This window comes from Mustela nigripes, chromosome 4, assembly GCF_022355385.1.
Source record: "Mustela nigripes isolate SB6536 chromosome 4, MUSNIG.SB6536, whole genome shotgun sequence".
In the NCBI taxonomy this organism is placed as follows: domain Eukaryota; kingdom Metazoa; phylum Chordata; class Mammalia; order Carnivora; family Mustelidae; genus Mustela; species Mustela nigripes.
In genome coordinates, this window is record NC_081560.1 from 152,361,104 (window position 1) to 152,384,003 (window position 22,900).

At 42.7% G+C, this 22,900-nt stretch overlaps 1 protein-coding gene across 1 annotated transcript in view; it reads right to left on the reverse strand.

Annotated features, from left to right (window-relative positions):
* The window catches only part of ERCC6 (ERCC excision repair 6, chromatin remodeling factor), a 72,724-nt gene extending 50,776 nt beyond the window's left edge, over positions 1-21,948 (reverse strand). Inside the window, exons 1-5 of the mRNA XM_059397999.1 lie at positions 21,843-21,948; positions 17,907-18,343; positions 15,957-16,077; positions 13,999-14,110; positions 9,532-10,249 (exon numbers count right to left, since the gene is read on the reverse strand). Coding sequence (XP_059253982.1) covers positions 9,532-10,249; positions 13,999-14,110; positions 15,957-16,077; positions 17,907-18,328 — 1,373 coding nt within the window. The 5' untranslated portion in view covers positions 18,329-18,343; positions 21,843-21,948. The remainder of the gene's footprint in view (positions 1-9,531; positions 10,250-13,998; positions 14,111-15,956; positions 16,078-17,906; positions 18,344-21,842) is intronic.
* Between the last annotated feature and the right edge of the window lie 952 nt (positions 21,949-22,900).

Sequence of the window (22,900 nt, forward strand, 5' to 3'; positions counted from 1 at the left end):
TTTTTTTTTTTTTTTAGATTTTATTTATTTATTTGGCAGACAGAGATTACAAGTAGGCATAGAGGCAGGCGGGGGTGGGGGGGAGCAGGCTCCCCGCTGAGAAGAGAGCCGGATGTGGGGCTCGATCCCAGGACCCTGAGATCATTACCTGAGCCAAAGGCAGAGGCTTCAACCCACTGAGCCACCCAGACGCCCCTCAACTTTTTTTAATGAAAGAATTCATCTTCTGACAGAGGTGGCAAAAGTTTAACTAGCCCTAGTGACATTACTAGAAAAGAAATAATGCTTTTGATGGTCCCACCTTCATCTTTTTCTTTAATCCACACATGTAATAGTCACAGTTGCAACCAAATAAAATGAAGTATGTTAGTCACTGGGGAGATTTTCTAACTCTGAAAGTTTCGCAGACTTTGGTGGCTGCCACTGGAGGAGAACCCAGTAAAAAAAAACTCAGATTTCAGAGTCCCACTAAGAAGTGAAAACTAGATGTGGGCCGAGAGCTAAATTTCAGGTCTATAAATGGCAAGGGGCGATCTAAACTTTAGAAATATCATTCAGGGTCACCTTGGTGGCTCAGTGGGTTAAAGCCTCTGCCTTTGGCTCGGGTCATGATCCCAGGGTCCTGGGATAGACCCCCAAGTTGGGCTCACTGCTCAGCAGGGGGCCTGCTTCCATTTCTCTCTCTCTCTCTCTGCCTGCCTCTCTGCCTGCTTGTGATCTCTGTCAAATAAATAAATAAAATCTTAAAAAAAAGAAAAGAAAAGAAAGAAGTATCATCATTCAACATCATTGCATTTGTCTCCTCGGCCAAGAAAGGAGCCAAATAAGCGGTTCTCACACCACTACATGATAATATATGTACTACACCCTTTGGAAACTACTTATTTTTTTTATACTGCATACATGCCAGACCCCATCTCACAATTAATTATTGGCAGGAGATTATACAAAAAGGTAAAACTGAAACATTTTAGTTAATTATAGGTTAAATAGGAATAAAAAATAACAACTGTGAGAACACCAACTGCAATCTTGGGCAGGCAGGAGTCAGATGTAGCCCCCAAGTCTAGAAGGCCCTCGTGCTAGTTCACCCATGCCATCAGCCAAGAATAAGATTATCACAGACCACTTGGGGAATGATGTCCTGCTCATCTAGGTCAGCAAGGAGTATGGAAATCAAGCCTTATAAGACACAACAGAATAATCCAGAACACTGACCTGAGAACAGAGAACACCATGAGGAACCCAAGTGTAAGCCTGACTTACACACACTTAGAACGGACCAGCAGGCTAAGAAACTTGAAGAGTGTCCCCTGGGCAGAGGTCTAGTGCCCCCTAGTGCATTCAAAGGAGAAATAATTTTTTTATTTCTCCCCAAACTATGGATAATGTGCTCCTATTTGCACAGACATTTTATCACTAAGTGGACCTTATCATATTGATAAAAAAATGTGAAAGAGGTAAGAAAAGCCTGACATTAACATAACTTAAGTATTATAATAGCTAATGATCTGGTTATGCATACTAATACCAACTGTAAACTGCCTTTTACTTTAGAAAGAGGACACCTTTTCGGATATATCAATATATATGGGCTCTTCTTCATGATTCTCACAGACCCTCTTATTGGCTTGAAGAAATCCTTGTAGCAAATATTTTAGCTAGTGGGCATGCAAATAAGAATAGCTAGTACTTACTGAGTGCCTGACATATGCCCAATAGCTTAGATATATTATCTTTTACAATCCTCACACGACCCCTGACCAAAGTACTCTTACAATCCCCATTTTGCAGATGAAAAGATGTAGAATATCTCACAGCTACTAGGTAAGACTCTGGCATCTGATTCCATGGCCTGTAATTTCTAACCCCTATGTTACATACCACCTCCTAAGTAACATTTGCTGCTCTGGACCAGCTGTGTTTGGGGAAATTACACATACAAACACCCATACCATATATATGTGTGTGTGTATGTGTGTGTGTGTGCATGTGTGCATGTGTGTGTGTGGATGTATTTTTAATTTAGAGTCAGAAAACAAATATTAAGTCATAACAAGAATAGTTACCAATGTTCACTGTGTGCTGGGCACTGTTGTAAGCAATTTACCAGTATTAATTCACTTAATCCTTACAAACCCTATGAGGCAGATACTATTTTTAATCTCTTTTTCACAGTTGAAGTAGGCAGGGAAAGGGTGAAGTAGCCTGGCCAAGATCACCAACATGAAGATTCAAACACAGATAATCGGCCCCCAGAGTCTGTACTCCTGTTACATATCTTGCCTCTCAAAAAATATTTTTTCAAACTACCTCAAACTACTTCTTTTCTCATAGTGTGAGCTAAAGAATCAATACTCACCTCTTTAAGCACCATACAAGGAAAACAACTGTACAAGAGCAAACCAATTTCTAAAGCTTCAATTCAAATTTGTCTCAAAAGATGTCCTTCCCTACCTCAGTACTGCACAGAGCGAGTCAAAACTCATTCTTCACAGCACACCTGCCAACTCTGTCAAGTAACACTAAGTCAGCTTAGCAATTCCTTTCACTACAAATAACCTGGGCTGAACAAACTCACAGGATACATTTAATAAACAGAAAAAACGGTGCCTATACCAACTCACAAAAGAGGCAAAATACACTGAACAATAAGAACTGTCAATTATCAGTAGCTTCAGGTCATACAGTAATAAAACGAACGTGCCCATTCCAAAGCTCCAAGGAAGTCATACACTGAGCTGCTTGAAATTCAAAAGTGACCTAACTGCTCTGCCTTCATCTTCACATTGCAAGGGCCACCAGGCTCAGAGTCTGGATCTGCACTGTGAGGAAAAAGCCACACACCGCATAGTTAAATCATTCTCAATATGGGGTGAAATTTCAATCTCGGGCTCATTCTCCACTATTGCAATATCCAAGAAAGAAATTCTACAACAGAAGCACAATGAGCACAATTTGATTTTTTGAAAATATATTCAAGGCACCAAGCTGGGTATTTAATATTGTTTTCTTTTCTGTAGTGCGGTAGGTTTTCTATTTCAGACAGCTAAGAATCCCTTACAGATTAGTCTAATTTGCTAAATTGAGATACTCAGTGTTTTACTTTTCTTATCTGCCTTTTTATGGTCTATCTGGGTGGACTTAATTGGCACATGTGAGCAGATGAAATACCCTCAGTTAGGAGTCCAGATCTCACAGAGTAAATTAAGACTGATGCACACAATTAGGCGCTGGAGCTGGGAATGAGAGGTGTGTGCAGAGCACGAAGCAGAATTAGTCTTCATTTGTGTCTCAGCTTCGTCATTTAAAAGGAGCCAAGATTCTCTCTGAGAGAACTCTGTAAGGGAGTAACTTTTTCTTCTCTCTTTAAAATACAGACTCCGGGGTGGGGGGAGGGTATTTCCTGAGAAATTAACTCCCAGAAACTGATGATAAGAACAATGTTCAAATCATTAGGTTTCTTGATCAAAGTAGGTTTAGGTTTCTTGATCAAACTTAAACTTCTAATAAATTCAGATTTTAGAGAACAAATGATTTTTTTTTTAAAGTTATAAGCTCTACAATGTAATCTGGCCTTCCTTCCTGAATGTGCTAAATCATCATCCAAGGCAAACAAAGATCCAATTAAAGAACAAATGAGACAATTGCAGTGCAAAGGGAGCCAGCTCTGGACAAAGAGAAGGCAGCTCTGGGAGGACAATAAGATGGAGACACGCAGCTAGGAGAGTGGTTCTAGGAGGCATGGCCTCCTAGGAACGGGACCCACAAAAAGTGTGGAGGTGGTCCCCATCAAGTGATGGCGGAATCCTGCTGCTGAAGCAATGCTCTTCTCAGTCCACTGTACTGACCAAGCCGATAATCACTCCCGCCTACCCCAACCAGACCCCCTCCCCTTCCCCCAGGCTTCTCTATCTATGTTCTCTTGGGCAAATTATGTGAGCTTTCTGGGCTCAGGTTCCTAGTTCCTCGGGGTTGTGAGGATTAAACCAGCAAGCCCACTTGATATGAAGCACTGCCAAGTACTATGCATTCAGTGATGCTAGCTATAGTTGTTCTCAGAGAACCTCCTTCCATCCCCCACATGCCACCCTTGCTCAGGCCATCAAAGCCTCCAAATTTCCAAACCCAAGAGACGTTTTTCAACATTTATGCCACTTGGCTTGAACCCTGTAAGCATCTGAAAACACTGACAGCCTTTCTCTTCTCAGTCTCTTTTTCTTCTCTTCATGTATATACAGCCAAACCCTCCAAACCAGGATCCAATCCACCCGGGGCCATAGGGGCCCAGGGCTCAAGAGGAAGGACAACGGAGATACTGTTTACTCAGATGATTAAGCCTTGCAGTGTGAAGACACTGTGTAAGATATGCATAATGAATGGAGCCATTTAAAGTTAGTCACATAAGATAAAGTAAAATTTTAAAAAGGGGGGCTGAAAAGAAAAATCTTTAAGGTTTAAAGACATTTTATTAAATGGATTAGAATCCAGTTACACCAACAGGCATCATGACTACAGATGCAGGTTAAACAAGATATGACACAAATCCTATCCCCATCCACACATTATCTGTCAAGTCTTCTAGACTCCCTATAATCTCCCCAAGTCCCCATCCAAGCGACTTAGGTTTTTGGTTGTTTCCATCACAGGGAGGTGGAGGCAGCTATGTACTGACTCTTGGCGCCACCTTGTGGTCATATCTAGATATCGCACATTCTACCCGATCGCACAAACGGAAGGAAAATGACATTTACACAACTCTGTCCTGGCTTCAAATCCCAGCTCTATCTCTTAACAGTGAGATCACAGGAAAGTTGATCAACTTGAACAGGACATGATCAAATGTTTGAACCTCTTACTATAACTTTAATAACTGAAAGATATGTATGCGCAGGATCAAAGCCTGGAATGAAATGTAGACAAATAACACAAAAAATAGAGATGTAAGTAGTTATTTCATCTTAATGTTATCATAAGTTCACTATTTAAAAAAAAACAAGGAATCATCAGAAGTGCAAGGTGGAGAGTGTGGAAAGCCTTCAAACCATTCACAGGGAGCAACTCAAATCGGTTTCAGGCTGTGACCTCTGCAGCTTGGTCCCAAGGACCTGATAATCTGAGAAGACTTAGTCACCACCTACTCAAGAGTCTGGGAAATCTACTGCCACTCGCTGAGGTGGCAGTGGAATGCGAGAGGGGGCAGATTTATTCCAGCAGCAATACCAAACTGACTCTAGGCTAGAGTAGGGGAAAAAAGCATTTCATTTTCAAACCCCAACATCCTTACCCACAGTTCTTTCCAACAGTCTCAAGGGCTTCCTCAGTGGAAACACAGTAAGGGCCTGTAATGATAAGGAATGCTACCAACCTCACCTCAGAATCAGCGGGAGCTCAGTCAATGTACCCACACAGTGCCCAGCTCCTCCCACCCCTGACCTGGAGCCTCAGACGCTCTAGGCTGAGTCTGGAAGATGCTTTCCAGGTGATTCTGAAGCATATGGTCTGATAGGAAGGAAATGATCTATTACATACAGCAAGCAGCTGAATGAACTAACCTCAGTTCCCCTTCAAGCCCTCCCCTATATAAACAAACTTGTGCAGGGTATATATAAAGATTTTAGAGAAACAAATACAAACTAAATCTGCCAAAAGCCACAACCTCAAAAAGGAAAACAGTATATAAAACCTATTTATACACAACATGTACTTCCCAAACTTGACAGTGCATCAAACCACCTAGAAAAGCTTCTAAATATTACTGCTTGGTAGCCCCATGCTAGCCTTCTTGAATCAGCACCTCCAACGGCAGGGCTCCCAGGTGATTCTGCAGATTCAGGCCATGGCGGGGTAACCTCTGCTTTAGTCTACGCTCACTGCCAAGGAAATACAGCCCATCAAGTTAGCAACTTAAATAATAACGTCTGGCAAACAGAAACAGAAAGAAGAGCTTCAGGGTATGGGTTTAAGTCAAAGGCTAAACACTAGCCCTACTTGTGCCAGTAGGAGACAACGTGTATTTGGAAATGCATCCTCTCACTCGGGATGGAACCTGACGTACAGCCCAAGTCTGACCCAAGCAGTGCTGACCGCTGCCAGAGAAGGAGGCCAGAATTGGTGGCATTTTTTGTTGGTGCTGTATCTCAAGGTTGGCAAACAGCTGGCATGAAGGCTGCTGCTTCCCCCAGGCCCCCATGCCCATGGCAGAGACCACTAATGGACTGTGCCACTCTTTCCCGAAGAGCCCAAACAGGGTCTGTTCCCCCCCACCCCGCGAACAGACTGCCACTACCCAAGATGGGAACTGTTCGGCAAGGCGAGGGCCTGTGCCTGACCTGTCCTGAGGCGGATGGCTTAGAAGCCAGGCACCACCTGGCGACGGCGGATTGCTTAGAAGCCAGGCGACCACCCCACCAATCCAAATGAGAAATAATGTGCCTCCAAAGCAAACAAGTATTTTCCCTCTCAGTAACCTGCACCCTAAGGTCTATTTCAAAATATCTGAACTACTCAATAGACAAAGCCCTGTGCTAGAATTAATCTCCTCCCCCAAATCTTCCATGTCTGAATTCATTATTCCCTTCACATTGGGCCTACTGGTGCCTGTGTCCCCTAATAAAAGTTCACAAATTCCTTGCTGGAAACCCTAGTCCTGGTCCTAGAGCGCACGTACGCATTCATGCAGCGAGAACAAGGAGGAAACAATGGGAGTTGCCTTCTATCTCATCTGTTAATCAATCAGGAACACTAAGTAACAAGGACTGCTGATCTTTGATCACCTTGAGGAGAAAGGTGCACCTATGTCTGGTCTTCTAGGCCACCCTGACCTGTTCTGGCTGTACAGACTGGATGAGGTAAGTGACATGTAAGTGTTCACCAGGGACACCTAACGCTCCAACACTGAATGTGTGTCATTCCTATTATTTGGCTCCTGGAGCTCCCGGACCCTAGTTTTATAAAGCAGCAATGTATTTTAAGAAAAGCTGAACCTCACAACTAAAAGCAATACCCTAACTGATACTCTGCTCCTACAAAATGAAAATTAGAAAATCATGGATGTTTTCTAGGCTCTGCATACTAAGGACATGAGTAAGAACCAACAGAATATGTACTTCTAAGAACTAGCTCATCCGTCCTGGTACATTATCAGAGGTATGAAAATCAGGGAACACCACTAAGGACACAGACAGCCTCCAAATGCAACTCAGTAAAGAGAAGCAAGATACAAATGAGGAAAGGGAAAAATATATGGGCAGTTTAAAACAACGAGTAACACTTCCAAGACTGTTCTGAGGTCTTGGGCTAAGTCAGAGAAAGTAGGATCCTAAGTGCTATTATCCTATTCCAGAAAAGGTTAAGCTCTAGAGAAGGCTTGATAGGAAATTCCCACTTGGCAACAGCTGAAAACAATGATACATAGTTGGGACTAAGCTAGAGCTAAGGAAAGAACTCTGACGCTCGAGCTGAGAGAATTAAGGGGTTAAGATCTGGAGGAATGACTCACTTTCACTTCTAAGCACCACAATGCTCTAAATGAGCATAATAATTAACAGGGCTATAATTAATACAAGAAAGCACCTGGCCTAGGAACATATTCCTAAGTTCGAACCATAAAGGAAAACTCATTTTTCTATGTTGCAAACTCTATAAGGCTTTATTCTGATCATCTGTCATCAAACCACTGCTAAAATAAGGGAGCCTGAAGTCTTTTTTGGTTTTGTTTTGCTGTTGTTCGTTACAATTTCAATATGTACACAAAGATCAGCAACAACAAGCAACAAAATAAAAAAGCAACTGGTAGTTCTAAAATGTTCTTAATGCTTCTTAGATCCTGCCTTTCCTTTCACCATCCCCCAAACCATAGAGTACCAAAGGAGATGTCATACAAACATTTCAATGTGTTATCTGCAGTTTAACAGCCTTAATAACTGTAGCCATAAAATTTTAAAAGCTATAGTATTTTGGTGGCAATTAGAGTTATTGATATTTCTGAAATTCAGTTGAGATTTTACTGTAACTTCAGCAAAAAACTGCTTTTGATATGGCTTTCGAAGTAACTGTTCTACAGTATTGAGATTATTAAAAACGTGTTGCCATGAATTTAAACTAAATCCTTATTTAAAATTCAATCAAAATAAGCCACTTCTGCTCAAGATACTAATACATTTAAAATAAATATTGAATGAGAAGAAAGTACTATTCCATTTACAATCAATATGTTGAGATTAACACTTTTATTAATTCTACAGTTAGTTAAGAGAATGACAGTGCTCAAGGTTCAAGAGTATCCAGCCATATCCCTCAAACAGCTCTACAGATATTAAATGTGCAAAATAAAGTTGCAATGAGAAGTAACAAATATAAGTCCCTCCTCAACTATGCTACACTGGTCTACCACAGTGTGAGTGTAACAGTTCTCAAGAACCAGATTCAGGTCACAGGTCCTCAACCTCTTTGTGAAAAGAACTATGCCACATCTGCTTTTAAAAGACTAGATTATGTATGTGATAATCTGGGTGTGGGTCATCAGTTCTCAACAGAAGGAAAAAAATTATCAGGACAGTTTGCATTCACGAAGATCAGCGGAAAGCTACAAGAAACATGATAAATGAGGTCTCCCTGCATATAAAACAAGAAAAAAACTATTGAGGACTGGAAAAAGGCCAGCCCGGGAGCAAATACTTAAAAATGAATCCACTAAACAGATTCCCTTTCCCTTGGACTTCTTAGTGCTGAGTAAGCTCATGTGGGAGGCCGGGGAGGGGCAGGGTCGTGCTTGGTGGGCACACCAGGTACCTACAGCGTCCAGACCATTTTTCAGGGCTCACAAAAAATATGTGGCAACTGACTTCCCAAAGGAACATGATCACCTTCCCTTTCATCTTATTTGCATCATCTACTGAGTCACAGAAAGAAAAGCCAAAGTCAGTGTCCAGCATCAAAACTGAAAAGTGAAAAGGAAGGGCAGGCGATTGCCCGTGAAATGCCTTTCTGGCAGCGTGATGGGAGTTCGTAATTCTGCAGGGGACTACTTTCTCAAGACAAGGAAGGAGGGATTTAAGAAAACAAGTTTATTCTTTCATATACTAAAGCTTAAATTTCAGCTCCTTTTTGGAAGAAAGTCCTGGACAATTACTTTCCTGCATAAAAAGAAAAAAACCAACCACGCAACATACACGACACAGGCAGTGTTTTCCTCTTCCTGACCCTCCCTTCGGGGTCCTCTCTGAGGGTAAAGGCACACGGCTCTTGCTTCAGTCCTCTGCATGCCTCTTGCCTGGGCCCTTCCCCTAAGCTCTTCTTCTGAGACATGCCCCAAATCTGAACGAAGATACAAAAGTTAGAGGCATTGGGGATTAGCTCCATTGGGGATTCCAGGGCTCTGCTGGTTCAAGGAGGCTAAGGCTGCAGGGATTCCAACCTTTGGATAAACGGGGGCCTAATACATTAAGCCAAATCTAGAATTCTTATTCAATAAACCTGCAGCCTAAGAGAAAGCAAAGAGCGCAATCTGTTTACAACCTGCAGACTGACCTTAACCGCTGCTTATAATAATCTTCATCTCCATCATCTCGGCATCTCACTACTTTCCGACTTCTTCCTCCACAGGCAGCTTCTGCTTCTTCCCCAGAACTTGGAAGGAAGTCATCCTTGATCTCCTGCCCTGTGACTTTTTTCTGCCGTTTCCGGTGCTTGAGCACAGGCTTCAGTTCATAGTCCGTGTCCTCTGCCGTCAGCTCGGCCTCCTCGGCCTCCTCCAGCTCCTCCTCCGTGGGCAAGTACTCGGACTCTTCACCCTCAGAGCTGCCCTCCACCTTCGGCCTCACGTCAGACTCCAAAGGTTTCTTTCCTTTTGGCAAGCCCACCTTCCCCTGGAAATGAAGAGCCCTTTTCTGGAGCTTCTTCATGTGCTTTTTCAAGCGCTTATCTGTTTTCGAGAGACCTTTGCTTTGCTCATTTGGTTTGTTTTCGTGGAGTGCTGTGCTCAGTTCCGAAGTGACCGAGGCCGGGGTTTTTCTAGAAGCTCTTTTACTACAAGCTTGCTTCTTCCTTTCAAAAGACAATTTTGCTTGATCTGCCAAATACTTTTCAAAACCCGATGCTTCGTTGAGCATTAGTTTTCTAGGCTTTTTCTCCTGTTTCTGAGGGATCTGGGTTCCAAAAGGTGTCATCTGGCCCGTGCGGATGAGCTCTTCCCAAGCGGTCTCCTGGGCAGGCATGAGCATGCTGCCGAGACAGGACGGCCCCGGTTCTGAAAGAGGGATGACAGTACATTGGGCACTAGCGGAAACCTTTCCAAGAGCACAACACAAATAGTCACTTCTCCAACAAACAGCAACTATGATTAACTCACATTTTTAAAACATACCATGGATGGGGGCACCCGGTGTCTCAGTCTTTTGGGCCTGCAACTCTTGGTTTCAGCTCAGGTCATGGTCTCAGGGCTGTGAGATTGAGACCTCAGCGGGCTCTGCACTCAGTGCAGTCTGCTTTAAGATTCTTTCCCCCTCCTGCTTCCTCCCCCTCTACTCCACACCCCACTCGCATGTGTGCTCTCTCTCTTAAAAAAATAAAAATTTTTTAAAAATTAAAACATACCATGGATGTACAAAAGCATATTGTGTATAAAGAAGAGAACAACATTTATTATAGCATTCATCATGCCAAATTCAATATACTGAGTCAAAAAGCTGAATCCTCAAAAACTTTTTCTTTTTTCTTTTTTTTTTAAGATTTTATTTATTTATTCAAGAGAGAGATCACAAGTAGGCAGAGAGGCAGGCAGAGAGAGAGGAGGAAGCAGGCTCCCCACTGGGCAGAGAGCCCAATGCAGGGCTCAATCCCAGGACCCTGAGATCATGACCTGAGCCAAAGGCAGAGGCTTAACCCACTGAACCACCCAGCTGCCCCTCTCAATAACTTTTTCTAAAATAATGCATTATAAATATACTCTCTATGCAGCCAGAGAAAGACCTACCCATATGTAACGTTCAGACAAATGTGTCTGTTTCCTTATCGAAGAACAGCCCCCCAGGAAGCACTCTCCCAAGTTTCCATGCCACTTCGAGTACCAGGACCCGCACAGACTTAAAATGCAACAAACAGCAAAACTGCAAATGTATAAAGAATCAACATGCACCTGAATAGGTAAAAGTTAAATGTTTGCTCCACACAATGTGGCTATTTAAGTTGAAAACTCAGATCCTCAGACACACTTGCCATATATCAAGTGCTCGATGAGCCGGGTGGGGCTAAGGACGACCACAAGGGACAGCACAGACAGCACTCCCATCACTGCCAGCAGGTCTACAGGACAGCACTGTTAGATGTGCACCTGACGGCACGGAGGGTGTAAATGGGAAGTTCGGTCTTAAAAACATAAAGTCACCCGGAAATCTCTGAACTTCATCTCGAGCAGCACTACTTTACCCAGAGCCGAAACTCCAACAGAAGTAGGGCTGAGCATAAGGAATTCACATTCCACAATCTACGTTTCTCGCGGTGCAGTAACACCACAGCCCGTTCTTCACTAAACTTGCAGTGAAGAAAAATACACATCAGGAAGTGCACAAATGCCAAGTGTACAGCTCAGTTACTTTTCACAAAAAAACACACTGCACACCCATCTCCAGATCGAGAAACAGAACCTGCTAGCACCACCAGATGCACCTGTGATGGCACATCCCAGTCTCTAACCCACTCCCAGAATAAAGACCCACCACACTATTAACACTACAAACAAGCTGTCCCTGGCTTTGAGCTTTATGTAAATGGAAATGTTGGTACACTTGTGTCACCTTATTTGGCTCAACATTACACTTGATAGTCATCCCCATTCTTGAATACAGCTGCAGTTGCTGGTTTTCACTGTTGTTAGTATTCTATCACATAGCTACACTGTAATTTTTCCATTCCACTGTTAATGGACATTTGGGTAGTTTCCAGATTTTAGTTACTATGAATTACTTCGCTATGAATATTCTCGCTATGAATATTCCAATACACATCCATCAGTAATTCGTGTATACGTAATTCTTTGGGTATGTTAAGCTTTAGCAGACACTGCCAAACAGTTTTTCAAAATGGTCCTATTAATTTTAAGTTCCACCAACAATGTTTGAGAGTTTCGATGGGTCTACATTCTTGACATCGTAGCTATTCTAGTACGTATGCAACGGTACCACTCTGTGGTTGTCATTTGTATTTCCCTACGAACTAAAGGACTAGGGCACCTCTTCATAGATTCGTTGACCTTCTGAATAGCCTCTTTTGAAGAAAATGTTCAGGTCTTTAGCACTTCCCAAGAGTTCTTTAATACACTCTGGATTCCTGTCCTTCAATTAATACATGTGTTGCAAGAATCATCTCCCACTCTTCGGCTTGCCTTTTCACTCTCTCGGTGTTCTCTTTTCAACAGACGTTGTGAGACAGCTCACTCATCAAACCTTTTCCTTTACCATGAGCATTTTTATGTCTCATTAAGTCTTTGCCCCAAGATCATGAAAATACTTTCCTATGCTGTATTTTAAAAGCCTTGTTTTACCACTCACATTATATTTAAAATCTATTTTTCATTTATTTCTGTACATGGTGTAAGGGCCCAAGGTTCGTTTTACCTTGGTGTGAATGAATCCAGCACTACTTACTGAAAAGATGATACCTCTTCACAGCACTGCACTGCTGTATCTGTCATAAACCAAGTGACCACGCGGGGGTGGTTCTGTTTGCTGGTCCCTATATTCTGTCCCACGGGTCTATCTCTTTCCTTGTGCCCATACTTCACTGTCTTAATCACTGCAGCTTGATAACAGGTCTTGATATTTTGTTCCTCTTCAAGATGAACTTTTCTTGGCCCAACACATTTTTACATCAATTTCAGAATCAGCTTGTTGATGCCCCCACCCTCACCCTATACTTCCCACCCCAGACTTTCTCCCTCAGAAAAGCAAACAAAACCACCCACTGAAATGGTCAGAGGGCCAAAAGAAAAACCAGGAGAGACTGGGATCCTGGAAGGCACAGAAGTATCTGCTGCTACAGACAGGCCAAGTGAAGCAAGGGTGAAAAGGGGCTTCTGGAATTGGGGAAGCAACCACTAATCCTGGGCAAAGTTTTACCAAGGAAGCAAGAGGAGGTAAAATGCAGTAGAAGGTTTTAGGCAGCCAGACAGGAACAAGAAACATGGCCTCTCAGCAGCAGAAAGCCTTGGTCGCAGGCCCAATAAATTCTGAGAGACTGAAATGTAAAAGTTCATCTAATATTTTTTCTATTGCCTCAATTAATTCTTCATAATAATTCTCCCATGTTACGGAATAAACTTCAGAAACTAGTAGAAAATATCTGCTTGAAAAGCTTAAATGCGAAGAAGCCTTAATCTGTATTTCAAATATTAAATGACTGAGCAGCTACCAACAATTTCTAAACACACACCTACACATACACACACAGAGACCACAAAGATATTTCATTTCGGAGCTTATGCATTTTCTCAAAACATTCTCCAAAAGACACCCATTCTGGGCAGTAATAAAAACAAAATCGGAGCCATAGTATGATAGCTCTTCTTAAACAAAAGAAGTGATGATGTTTGGAAAGCCTGTCAAATACATCCCAAAAACATATGTAAAAGCAAGTCTATGAATGCTGACTGATGATGCTGGGCTTAAAAATGTAATTCAATCAAGAAGTCAGTTGTCCCTACAAAATTACCTACACAAGACTGCTAAGCTCCCTAATTTATTAAACTAATACCAAGTGTACACCAGCAGTCTCTAGTAGATGGAGTTGAACATTTACTTTCATTCTCCAAATACCCCCTTATAACTTAAGAGATTTGGTTCTGCAGGTGTAGACAATAAAATCTTCCTCATCCGTTTTAACAGTAAGGCAAAGAAAGGGATTTTTCCTGAAACCCCAGCCAGGACTGAGGAGATACCCTCACCGCTACAGGCATCAGGCACCAATTCAAGAACAAGGAGACATTGTTCCCAGTAGCCTTACCTATATCCTCCTCCTCCAGACTGGCATGGTCTACTTCAACTTGTACCTCCGCTCCTCCAAGGATAGCCTGGAGACGTTTTTGTTTTGCTGTGATCTTCTTTAGCTGTTGTTCCTTGAGTGGTAGATATTGAATATAGAAAACAGCAATGAAGTGATTTATTGCTAAATACAAAAGATACATTTAAAAACTTTAATCAAGGCAAAATAAAACAGAAATTCCATATATTTCTACTATCATAAAGAACCATATTTGAGCCAAAGGACGTAGGACGTAGGCCTGAAAGCATTCCCATGGGGCGGGCAGGCATGCCTGTCCCCACCCACTCTCCTGGCTGGGCAGCCCAGCTTTCTATGTGCCTGAGCACTGAAGTTCCTGTGCACTGACACTGCACTAGGAGGTGGAACTGCTCTAGTTAGGTTTCCCCACTGCCCACTGGGTAAATGACTAAACCTCTGTTTCTGACTTTAGCAATGGACAGGCTATGAGGTCAATAGGCTGTAGGCAGAAGAAACAAACACAACTGTTCAAACATAAAAAAGCACCTCTGATCATCTACCGTATTTACAACTGTCCTTTACAGTCTTTTATAGTATTCTACCCAATTGCTAGACTTTAAAAGGCATATACATTTGAATATACTCTTTTACCCTACCCACCCCAGACCCCACTTTGTCTTGTCTCCCTCTCTATCACCAGAGCTCAGCAATGCAGCGGTTCCTAGGGCCTCTCCAATTAACTAGGCCTATGGTACCTGGTTGTTCTTCCCAAGGTCAAGAATGTTTAAACACCAAATATGAGAGTGCGATGAGGAGAAATGCTGAGTATAAATGCCGTGTTATACTAAACTGCAATTCCTTTTCCTTCAGTTTTCCCTCATTTAATCTCATTTAAACAGCCTTTCTAAAAAGAAACAAAGAGAGCCTTTCTCTCTGAATAGTTTATCTCTAACCATCAAAGGGCTATTTTAGAAAGATAGGAATCTACAGCTGACTTAGACTAGTATGTAAAACGGCCCAAAGTCTGGTTTCACATGCTCCCACAAGAGGCCAGATGTCCTCTCTCTGCTTTGGGGAGACCTCAGCTGCTTGAGGCCACTGCTAGCTCTGACTTTTGGGCTGCTGTTCTGGAGGTAGGTGATAGACGACGGGATGGTGAAGATAACAGACTGGTGAGTGGAAAACAAAAGGAAGCACTCTACAGACATCACTAGTTTAAATAAAGTAAATGAAGTTTAAATAAAAGATGCAAGGACTTTACTCGCAGCAGGGGGTCAACTGCCAGCACAAGGATATCTGCTCGTCATTTTGGATGGCAGAAATCAAATGATCAAAACCAGGCATTCCTATCCACTCTGACCTATTTTCAAAAAGCATAAATTCCAAAAAATGTTACAAACTTCAAAAAAACAGTGTCATAAGTAACAGATATTCCCTATGAGGCTGTACAACCCTAAGTGCAGATCCATCAGTGTGTCTGGGTGGTAATCATAATACCTAAGAGTAGTGACCTTGAGCATATGCGGGGTGATGGCTGTGGCCATAGGAAACACAATAATCAGGACAAGCAGGAGCCAAGCAAAACAAACAAAAAGAAAATTCACACAACTCAAGGAGATGGAGGTGAGGCCCACATGCCAAACAGGTGCCTAAGTTAGGTAAAAGAAAATGGCACAGCAAGGAAGACTATAATCATCAACATCAACAAGACAGCACGCAAAGCCAGCAAGAGAAACTTCTCTCAAGTATGTGTGATGATGTATGTGTGTATTTTAAAAGACGTTCTTTAACATAAGATATTAAACAGAAACAGCTAAAATATTAAACGTGAAAAAGGAACTCAAAATTTTCTATTATACCTATTTCCTTCACATCTTCTTTTCAGAATACTTCCCAAATATTAAATGAACAGCAATGATGACTTTTTCAAAAATGCAATACTTAATGTTATTTGGAATCACCTTATTATACTTCTGTCGTTTTACTGAATCTAGTTTCCTGTTGATGTCTCTGTTGGTGGCAGCTTGAGGGCTAAGTTGTTCAATAATTTTATTGATTTGCCTTAGGGATGTTGTACATGACCTGAAAAATAAAATAAAATGTCTATTTTCCACTGTGGTAACATTTTTTTGTAGTGTAATGTGAAGACAGAAATGCTACAAAGATGTCCCTTTACTTCTTATTAACTGACAGATAAAAGAAACTAAAGCAGAATGCATGTTCTTGTTGCCAAATACACAACTTGAAGGGTTATTACAAGTTTAAGATAACTGCTAGTGTTTTCTTTGATCTGGCTGATTAGAACCAGGCACATTCCCATTTGTAAGCTGTTTCATTCATTCTACATTTTAAGTGACTACCCAATTCAAGAGACTGTGCTAAAACAATGTACAATAGTTGTCCTTTTAAATTAAAATAAAATGATATACGTTGTTTGGTTCTTCAAGATTTTAGTTTTTCAGAGCAGTTTTAGGTTCACAACAAAATTGAGAGGAAGGTACAGAGACTCCGATATAGCCCTTCCCCAAACACACACAAGCTTCCTCATTATCAACTACCCATACATGGGTTTTTAAAGCCCCTTTTGGAAGTAACCCCAAGTCTGGAAAAGTACTAAAAATGCTGACCTTTTTTATAAAGTCAGATACCTGTGACAATATTTTTTTTTTCACAATACTGGAAGACTTATTTGCCGTAGCATAATATTTTATAGTGTGACGGGGGGGAACCAATCTCTAACATGATTCTTCTAAAACAGACACAGTAGAATGGTAACTCCCAGTTTTCAAAACACAAATTTAATCTTGACACTTGTATACTTTGCTATTTGTATCCTTTGTGGATATCAGGACTAAAGATGTTATCAATGCAAGTTACTGGTAGTCTAACCACATGTCACCACGGATGTCATGTTCATCCATGAGGTAATTCCTCAGCACTCTGTCACCTAAGCAAGCAGGAGGCACATATCTAAGATCAGATGTGAAAGTATGTTCCTTATCAGGAATCGAGCTCCCGACACCTAGAATACCATAAGTACTCCGGGGTAACTGCCACTCAGAAGGCCAAGAGAACACACCAGGAAGCTGCTGGCAGAAAACATGTCCTGAAGTTCCAACCGCCATCTGCCCCACAGTGTCCCCAGCCAAGGGTAGCCAATAGCTCCTCATTCTTCCCTCCTCTCCCCTTCCCCAGCCATCCCCATTTGAGACTGCTCCATTCCTCCCCCCACTCCTTTTCTCTTTCAGGCTTGCCTGACACAGCCTAGAACACTGGCCAAGACAGGGCAGACTGGCAATAGTGAAGAAGCTCCACCGTCGCCTGCCCCACCCTTCCAGCCCAGGTCCAGAGCTGCTTCTCCTCCAACACACAAATGAAGTTTCCATGGGACTTCATCTTTTCTATTGAGTCAAAAGTAGGACAGAAGAAAGGAAAGGCAAGGAGTTGTTTCACATTATTTCTCGAAATGCAAATCTGAAAAATTATCAAAAGACGGACATTGGGTTTAGACACAGGAAACTAAAAAGAAACTAAAGGGCAAGAGAAAAATGTGTTCCTGGTGTCTCAAGTTGCACACATCACACCTTTAGGTACACTTCTCCTGAAAACCATTCTGGGCACATGGCTGTGAGTTCTGGGCTACTCAGAACACTATTTCTCTCTAGGATGTTATGCATAAAAAGGTTGTTGTGAGCTGACCTGAGACCCTGACTACCACATTCAATGTTGCTCCTGAGGGAAAGGACTTAAGCTCACGCACACATGGTTGAGGACTGACCTAACTGACTCCATCCTCCAAATAAGAGGTTCTATAAATCTCCCATATTTCTGGAATACCATGGCTATTACCTGCATTTCTCCATCACATGTAAACACAAAATCTGCAATCAGAGAAGACAGTCCACACTCACGTGAGGTCATCCAGGACTGATCGGTACTCCTTCTCCGCATCAGCAAGCTGGGCCGCACGGCTAGCCTCATGAATGGCGCTGTCCACTTGCCGAAGCACTCCCTGTTCCAGCACATCTTGGTCATACACATCCACACCCAACCCCTGCAGTTCAAGGGCCTGCGCACTTGGCTCCACCGTCTGTATGTGATGTCTGTTGATGTGCAGCAGGGCCGACCCTCTCCTCGAAACTTCCGATGAACACCCCTCGGCAGAATTGGATGGTCCATTAGCAGAGGAACAAGAGGGGAGGCTTTCCTCCACCTCCACACTGCCATCATTCTCTTGCTTGATTGTCATTTCTTGTTTATCATTGACATACTGACTTTGCAAACCGTCTTGCTCCTGAGTTGAACTTGAGTTGGAGATTCTCGCATTTTGCATCCTCTACAAGAATACCTAAAGGGGAAAAAAAAATGTAATAAACCTTTTTGGTTATAAAGAATTGATATTTATATAGTTTCTTAACATCTTTATAATTAAGGAACACTGAATTCTCAAAAGATCAAGTAATAAGCCTCCAATTAGATAAATTTGAGTTTGCAAGTATTACTTTTCTTAAAAAGGCAAAAGCTATACATCTTCTTGAGTTCTGATAATAAGAAGTATTAACCAAAAAAAGAAAGAAAAAGACAAGAAGGAAAAAACAGCATCAACAATAAAAGACATTTGGAAAGCCATGTAAGAAAACTGGCAACCAAAATCTTGACTGGCACCCTAAGAGTCTTTTCCAAATCAACTGACGTCATTTGACTGCTACTTTCCAAGTTAGCATCTTCACTGCATTATGGCACAAAAGTTTGATAATACAGTGGCATGATGAACTGTGATACACAAATTTAGTGAAGTAAGCAACAAGCTTTTCTATGAATCTGACCACTAGAAACTTGGCTACTTAATACGCAGAAACTCTGAAACTTGGCTACTTAATACGCAGAAACTCTGAACGAGACATAGTATCACCACTAAAATCCGGCATCTGAGAAAATTCTCAAAAATTACCCTATTCCAACGTGCAACACAATTTCTTGCCAATCAGGTTGTAAAAAACAGGTTAGGCCTGATTATGTCCAGCAGACAAGGAAGATCCACCCTCACACAATGCTAAAAGCAATATGAATTACTAAAGCTTTTTTGGAAGGCAATTTAAAGATATCTATCAAGATTTAAAATGCACATGACCAGATATGTATTCCAAAGAAATACTCACATACATGCAAGGAAGGCTATTCACTGTAGCATATCAACAGTTTAATATAAGCGTATAAGCATTAAGTATTTTCAGTGACACTGATACAAAAGGCTTGTAAACTGAAAAGAAATCAGAGTATGAACACATTTATGTTAGATAAAAAAAAGTCTATCTGCATCTGTGTGTATTAAATGCATTCAAAGTGATCTGGAGATACACACTAAACCTGCAACCACTGGGGAGGAGGAAGCAGGATAGGGGAGAATAAAGGAAGATTTCACATTTCACTCCACATACTCGGGATCTCCTTCAGTAAAATGTATTCACTATGTTGCCTGTGTAACTCTAATAAATACATTAAAAAGCAATGCAATAACCAAGAGACAGCCTTGCTTTTTATTTAACTAAATAAACTAAGGTTTCTTTCACCACCAAAACTTTGTTTATATAAAAATACCAGGAGTTCTCCCAATAAGCCCCAATGATTTCTCATTAAATAAAACCATCTTGGCAGCCAAGCACAAGTACAAAGACACCAGGAACTTAGCACTATCCCTTCCAGAGTAGCTTATTCTCTAGGGGAGGAGAAACATGTCAATAATAACACAGCAGGGTAGGTCTGTAGAAGAGGCACCAACAAGAGGCCGCCTGGAAACAGAGGAAGGGACAATGCTTTGGGTCTGGAGCTAAAGAAACTTATACAAGCTAAGATGTGAACCCCTGATCCAGGGTCTGATACACTGAAGACACCCCATATATCCTGAAGGGAAGTAATGTTCAGAGAGGAGTCTAAAACAACAAGTCCAATGTGGACAACTGAGTCACTGGTGAATTCTGCCATAAAAATAAGAATCTCAGAAAGGAAGCAGATGGGAAACAGAAAGAGGGGCTGGAGAAGAATAAGAATCTGCAAAAAATGTCCTATAGAAGGGAAAAGCTGATGGGGAACAAACACTGGTGACAGGTGTGGAGGGCCCCCCAAAACCACAGATTGCCAACAATCCCCAAGGCTGTACAATTTGCTCCTTGGGTAATTAACAGTCCAGGGAAATGTCACTGTTGGGAGCTTTCAGAGCAGAAGCAGCAGAAGGACAAAAGCGCATGGGGACAGATGCTGAAGAGAAGAGTAGTTCAAGTAACTGAACTTGGGGTCCTAGCTGGATAGATTAGAAAAAAAGAAGAAGAAGAAGCCAGAAGGTACTGGGATAGGAAGGGAAGGAAGGAGAAAGGGAGACATCAAGAAGCCACTTGGAGAGTGACTATGGACCAAAGGGCCAAGTTTCCTGAGAATAAAAGCTGAAAATCACGAAGTTTTCATCAGAAACTAAACAGTTTCAGATGTGAAATAAATCATTCATTTAACAAATACTTGATAGTCAATTATACCAGACAGTGTACTAGGTTCTGTCACCACAGAGCTTAGACTCTTGGGAAAAACATACATTTTAAGAATTATATACACATACACATATTTATACATTTAAACATGTTCATACATAAATTATACCCACATACGTAATTATGGTAACCGCTATAAAAGTACAGGATTCTTTAGGACAAAGTAACAGAGGAAACTAATTGACAGTGCAGAGTTAGGGATAAGGAGGGAGACCTCTCTGATAATGATACCTGAGCCAGTGTCTGAAGGATGAAAAGGATTAAACAGGACAAAACTGAAACGAACATTTTGCAAAGAAACGTGTAATTTCTAAGGCTGGTAAGAGCTGGTGCCCTTGGAAAATGAAAGGATGGAACACAGTGAGAATTTTTTACTTTATACTATGGGCATAACAGTTAAAGTTGCTGATAAGGATTCCATTCATTGTATAAATCTTACAGATTACTTTCTAACACTCTGCAAGGAGTAATCATCTGGAAAAACAGTATCTTCATTGTCCTCCCCTTTGAGCACTGGGACTTGTGTGGGAGGCACTGGATTCTGGTTTGCACTCGGTTGTCAACATGCCTAGCTGGGGAGGGAGTGGGGCCCAAGTGAAGATGTGAAGAAGTGAAGATGGAGGGGTAGCCAAGATCACAAAGGACCTGGTAAAACATGAACTTGGATTTCATTCCAATGATTTTGAAGACTTTTAAACAGGGTGATGATGTCATGACCTATTTGAATTTCCTAACAGATCACCTGGGCTACTGAATGGATAACGGACTGGAAGAAACAGTACCAGGAAACGACGGGAGACGCACGGGTGGGAAAACGACTGCAGCTTGGAACAGGCTGAAGACGGATGCTACGTAGGAAATCCGTGTTACAGCATTCGTATACGGACTGCTCAATCCTTTACCCAATCCCACTTGACAGGATCAATGCCCAAAGCGCCTGACTTGTATTTACCCCGATGCTTTCTTTCAAGTAACAACTCCAGTTATTTTTTTCATCGAAATCGAACAGGGCCGCGCTCATCCTGCGCTCTGGGCCAACACAAAGCCCAGAAGCTCAAGTTTCCGGGCCGGCCCACTACTAGCCCGCCGCCGGCCCGAGGCTGGGACCCACCGCCGCCCCAGGTGAGAGCGCTGGGCGTCACTTCCGGCCGCAGGTGCGCGGGCCAGGAAGGCGCGCGCCCGACTCAAGGGCCAGTTCCTGGTCAGCCCCGCGGATGGACTCCCTCAAGACAGCCAGATGCCCAAGACGAGGCCATAGGCTCCTGGGAGTCCGAGCTCGAAGTTCAGCACGGCCTCCCCAACACTCACCCCAGGGCCCCGCGGCCACCAGTACGGAAACGCAGATGCCACCGACGCCCGCAGCCGTGGAAGCCGGACCGGGGCAGCCGCGGCGCATGCGTCTTTGGTCCGTCGTAAGCACCGCCTCCCAGCGTGACCTAACCACGGCGCAAGTGCCGGAAGGCCCTGGAAGGGCGTGCGCGGCCACGTGATTGGACGGATGCGTGTAGCCCCGCCTTTTTCTCTGCGTTTTGCGTGTAAGGGTTGTATGGGCTGGTGATCCGATGTGTGACTTGGGTCCGGCGTTTCAGCGCTGGTCAAAAAGTACCTCTTCAGTAGGACGATCATAAGAATGGAAGGACATGTTTTCCGGAAGAAAGAGAGAGAGGTACTGTGTGCCGTGAATCCCAAAGAAAATAAGCTTGGGGAGGGGAGCCGGCTGGAATGACCCGTTTCAGTCGCCTCTCGCGGCGGGCGTTGTTGCTCGGTCTTGGTCGTCTGGCACGGCTGTTAGCACGCAAAGAAGAGGGAGAGGCCTTGTTTAAACCTGTTGCCCCTCCAGCTCCTACACGCACAGCTGGGCGGGGAGGATTGTGTATAGTGGACCCACATGAATGCCTTGATTGCACTGGTGAGTCATTTAATACCTGTCCTCACATCAAAGCAGTAAGAAGGATTTGGGGCCAAATGAGAATTTTTGCTTGGAGCGTTTGAAGAAACAAAATATCCATCCACACCTAGGTTCAGAACGGAGGGAGGAAACTGAGCTACTCCTGAGGAAGGAGTAGCCCACGATAGGTGTCCGCCTTAACCAAAAAGGCGGCTTCTCAGGGCTTCCACTCCCTAAGAGAGTGAATTTTCCAGGGCCAGCGCCGGAAAGTCCTTGGCGAGTAGCAGTGACTGAGGGAAGGACCTTTATGTTGGGGGGTGGGGAAAGTTCTGTTTAGTTTGGTTTGTTTTGTTTTTTTAGGAAAGGATCTTTGGTCCTGAGTAGGGAAGTGCCTTCCTCATTTTGAAGCCTGGTCAGACATTAGGAAAAGGGGGCTAGGAAGCTACTTGATAATAGTAATACCACCCACCATATCTCT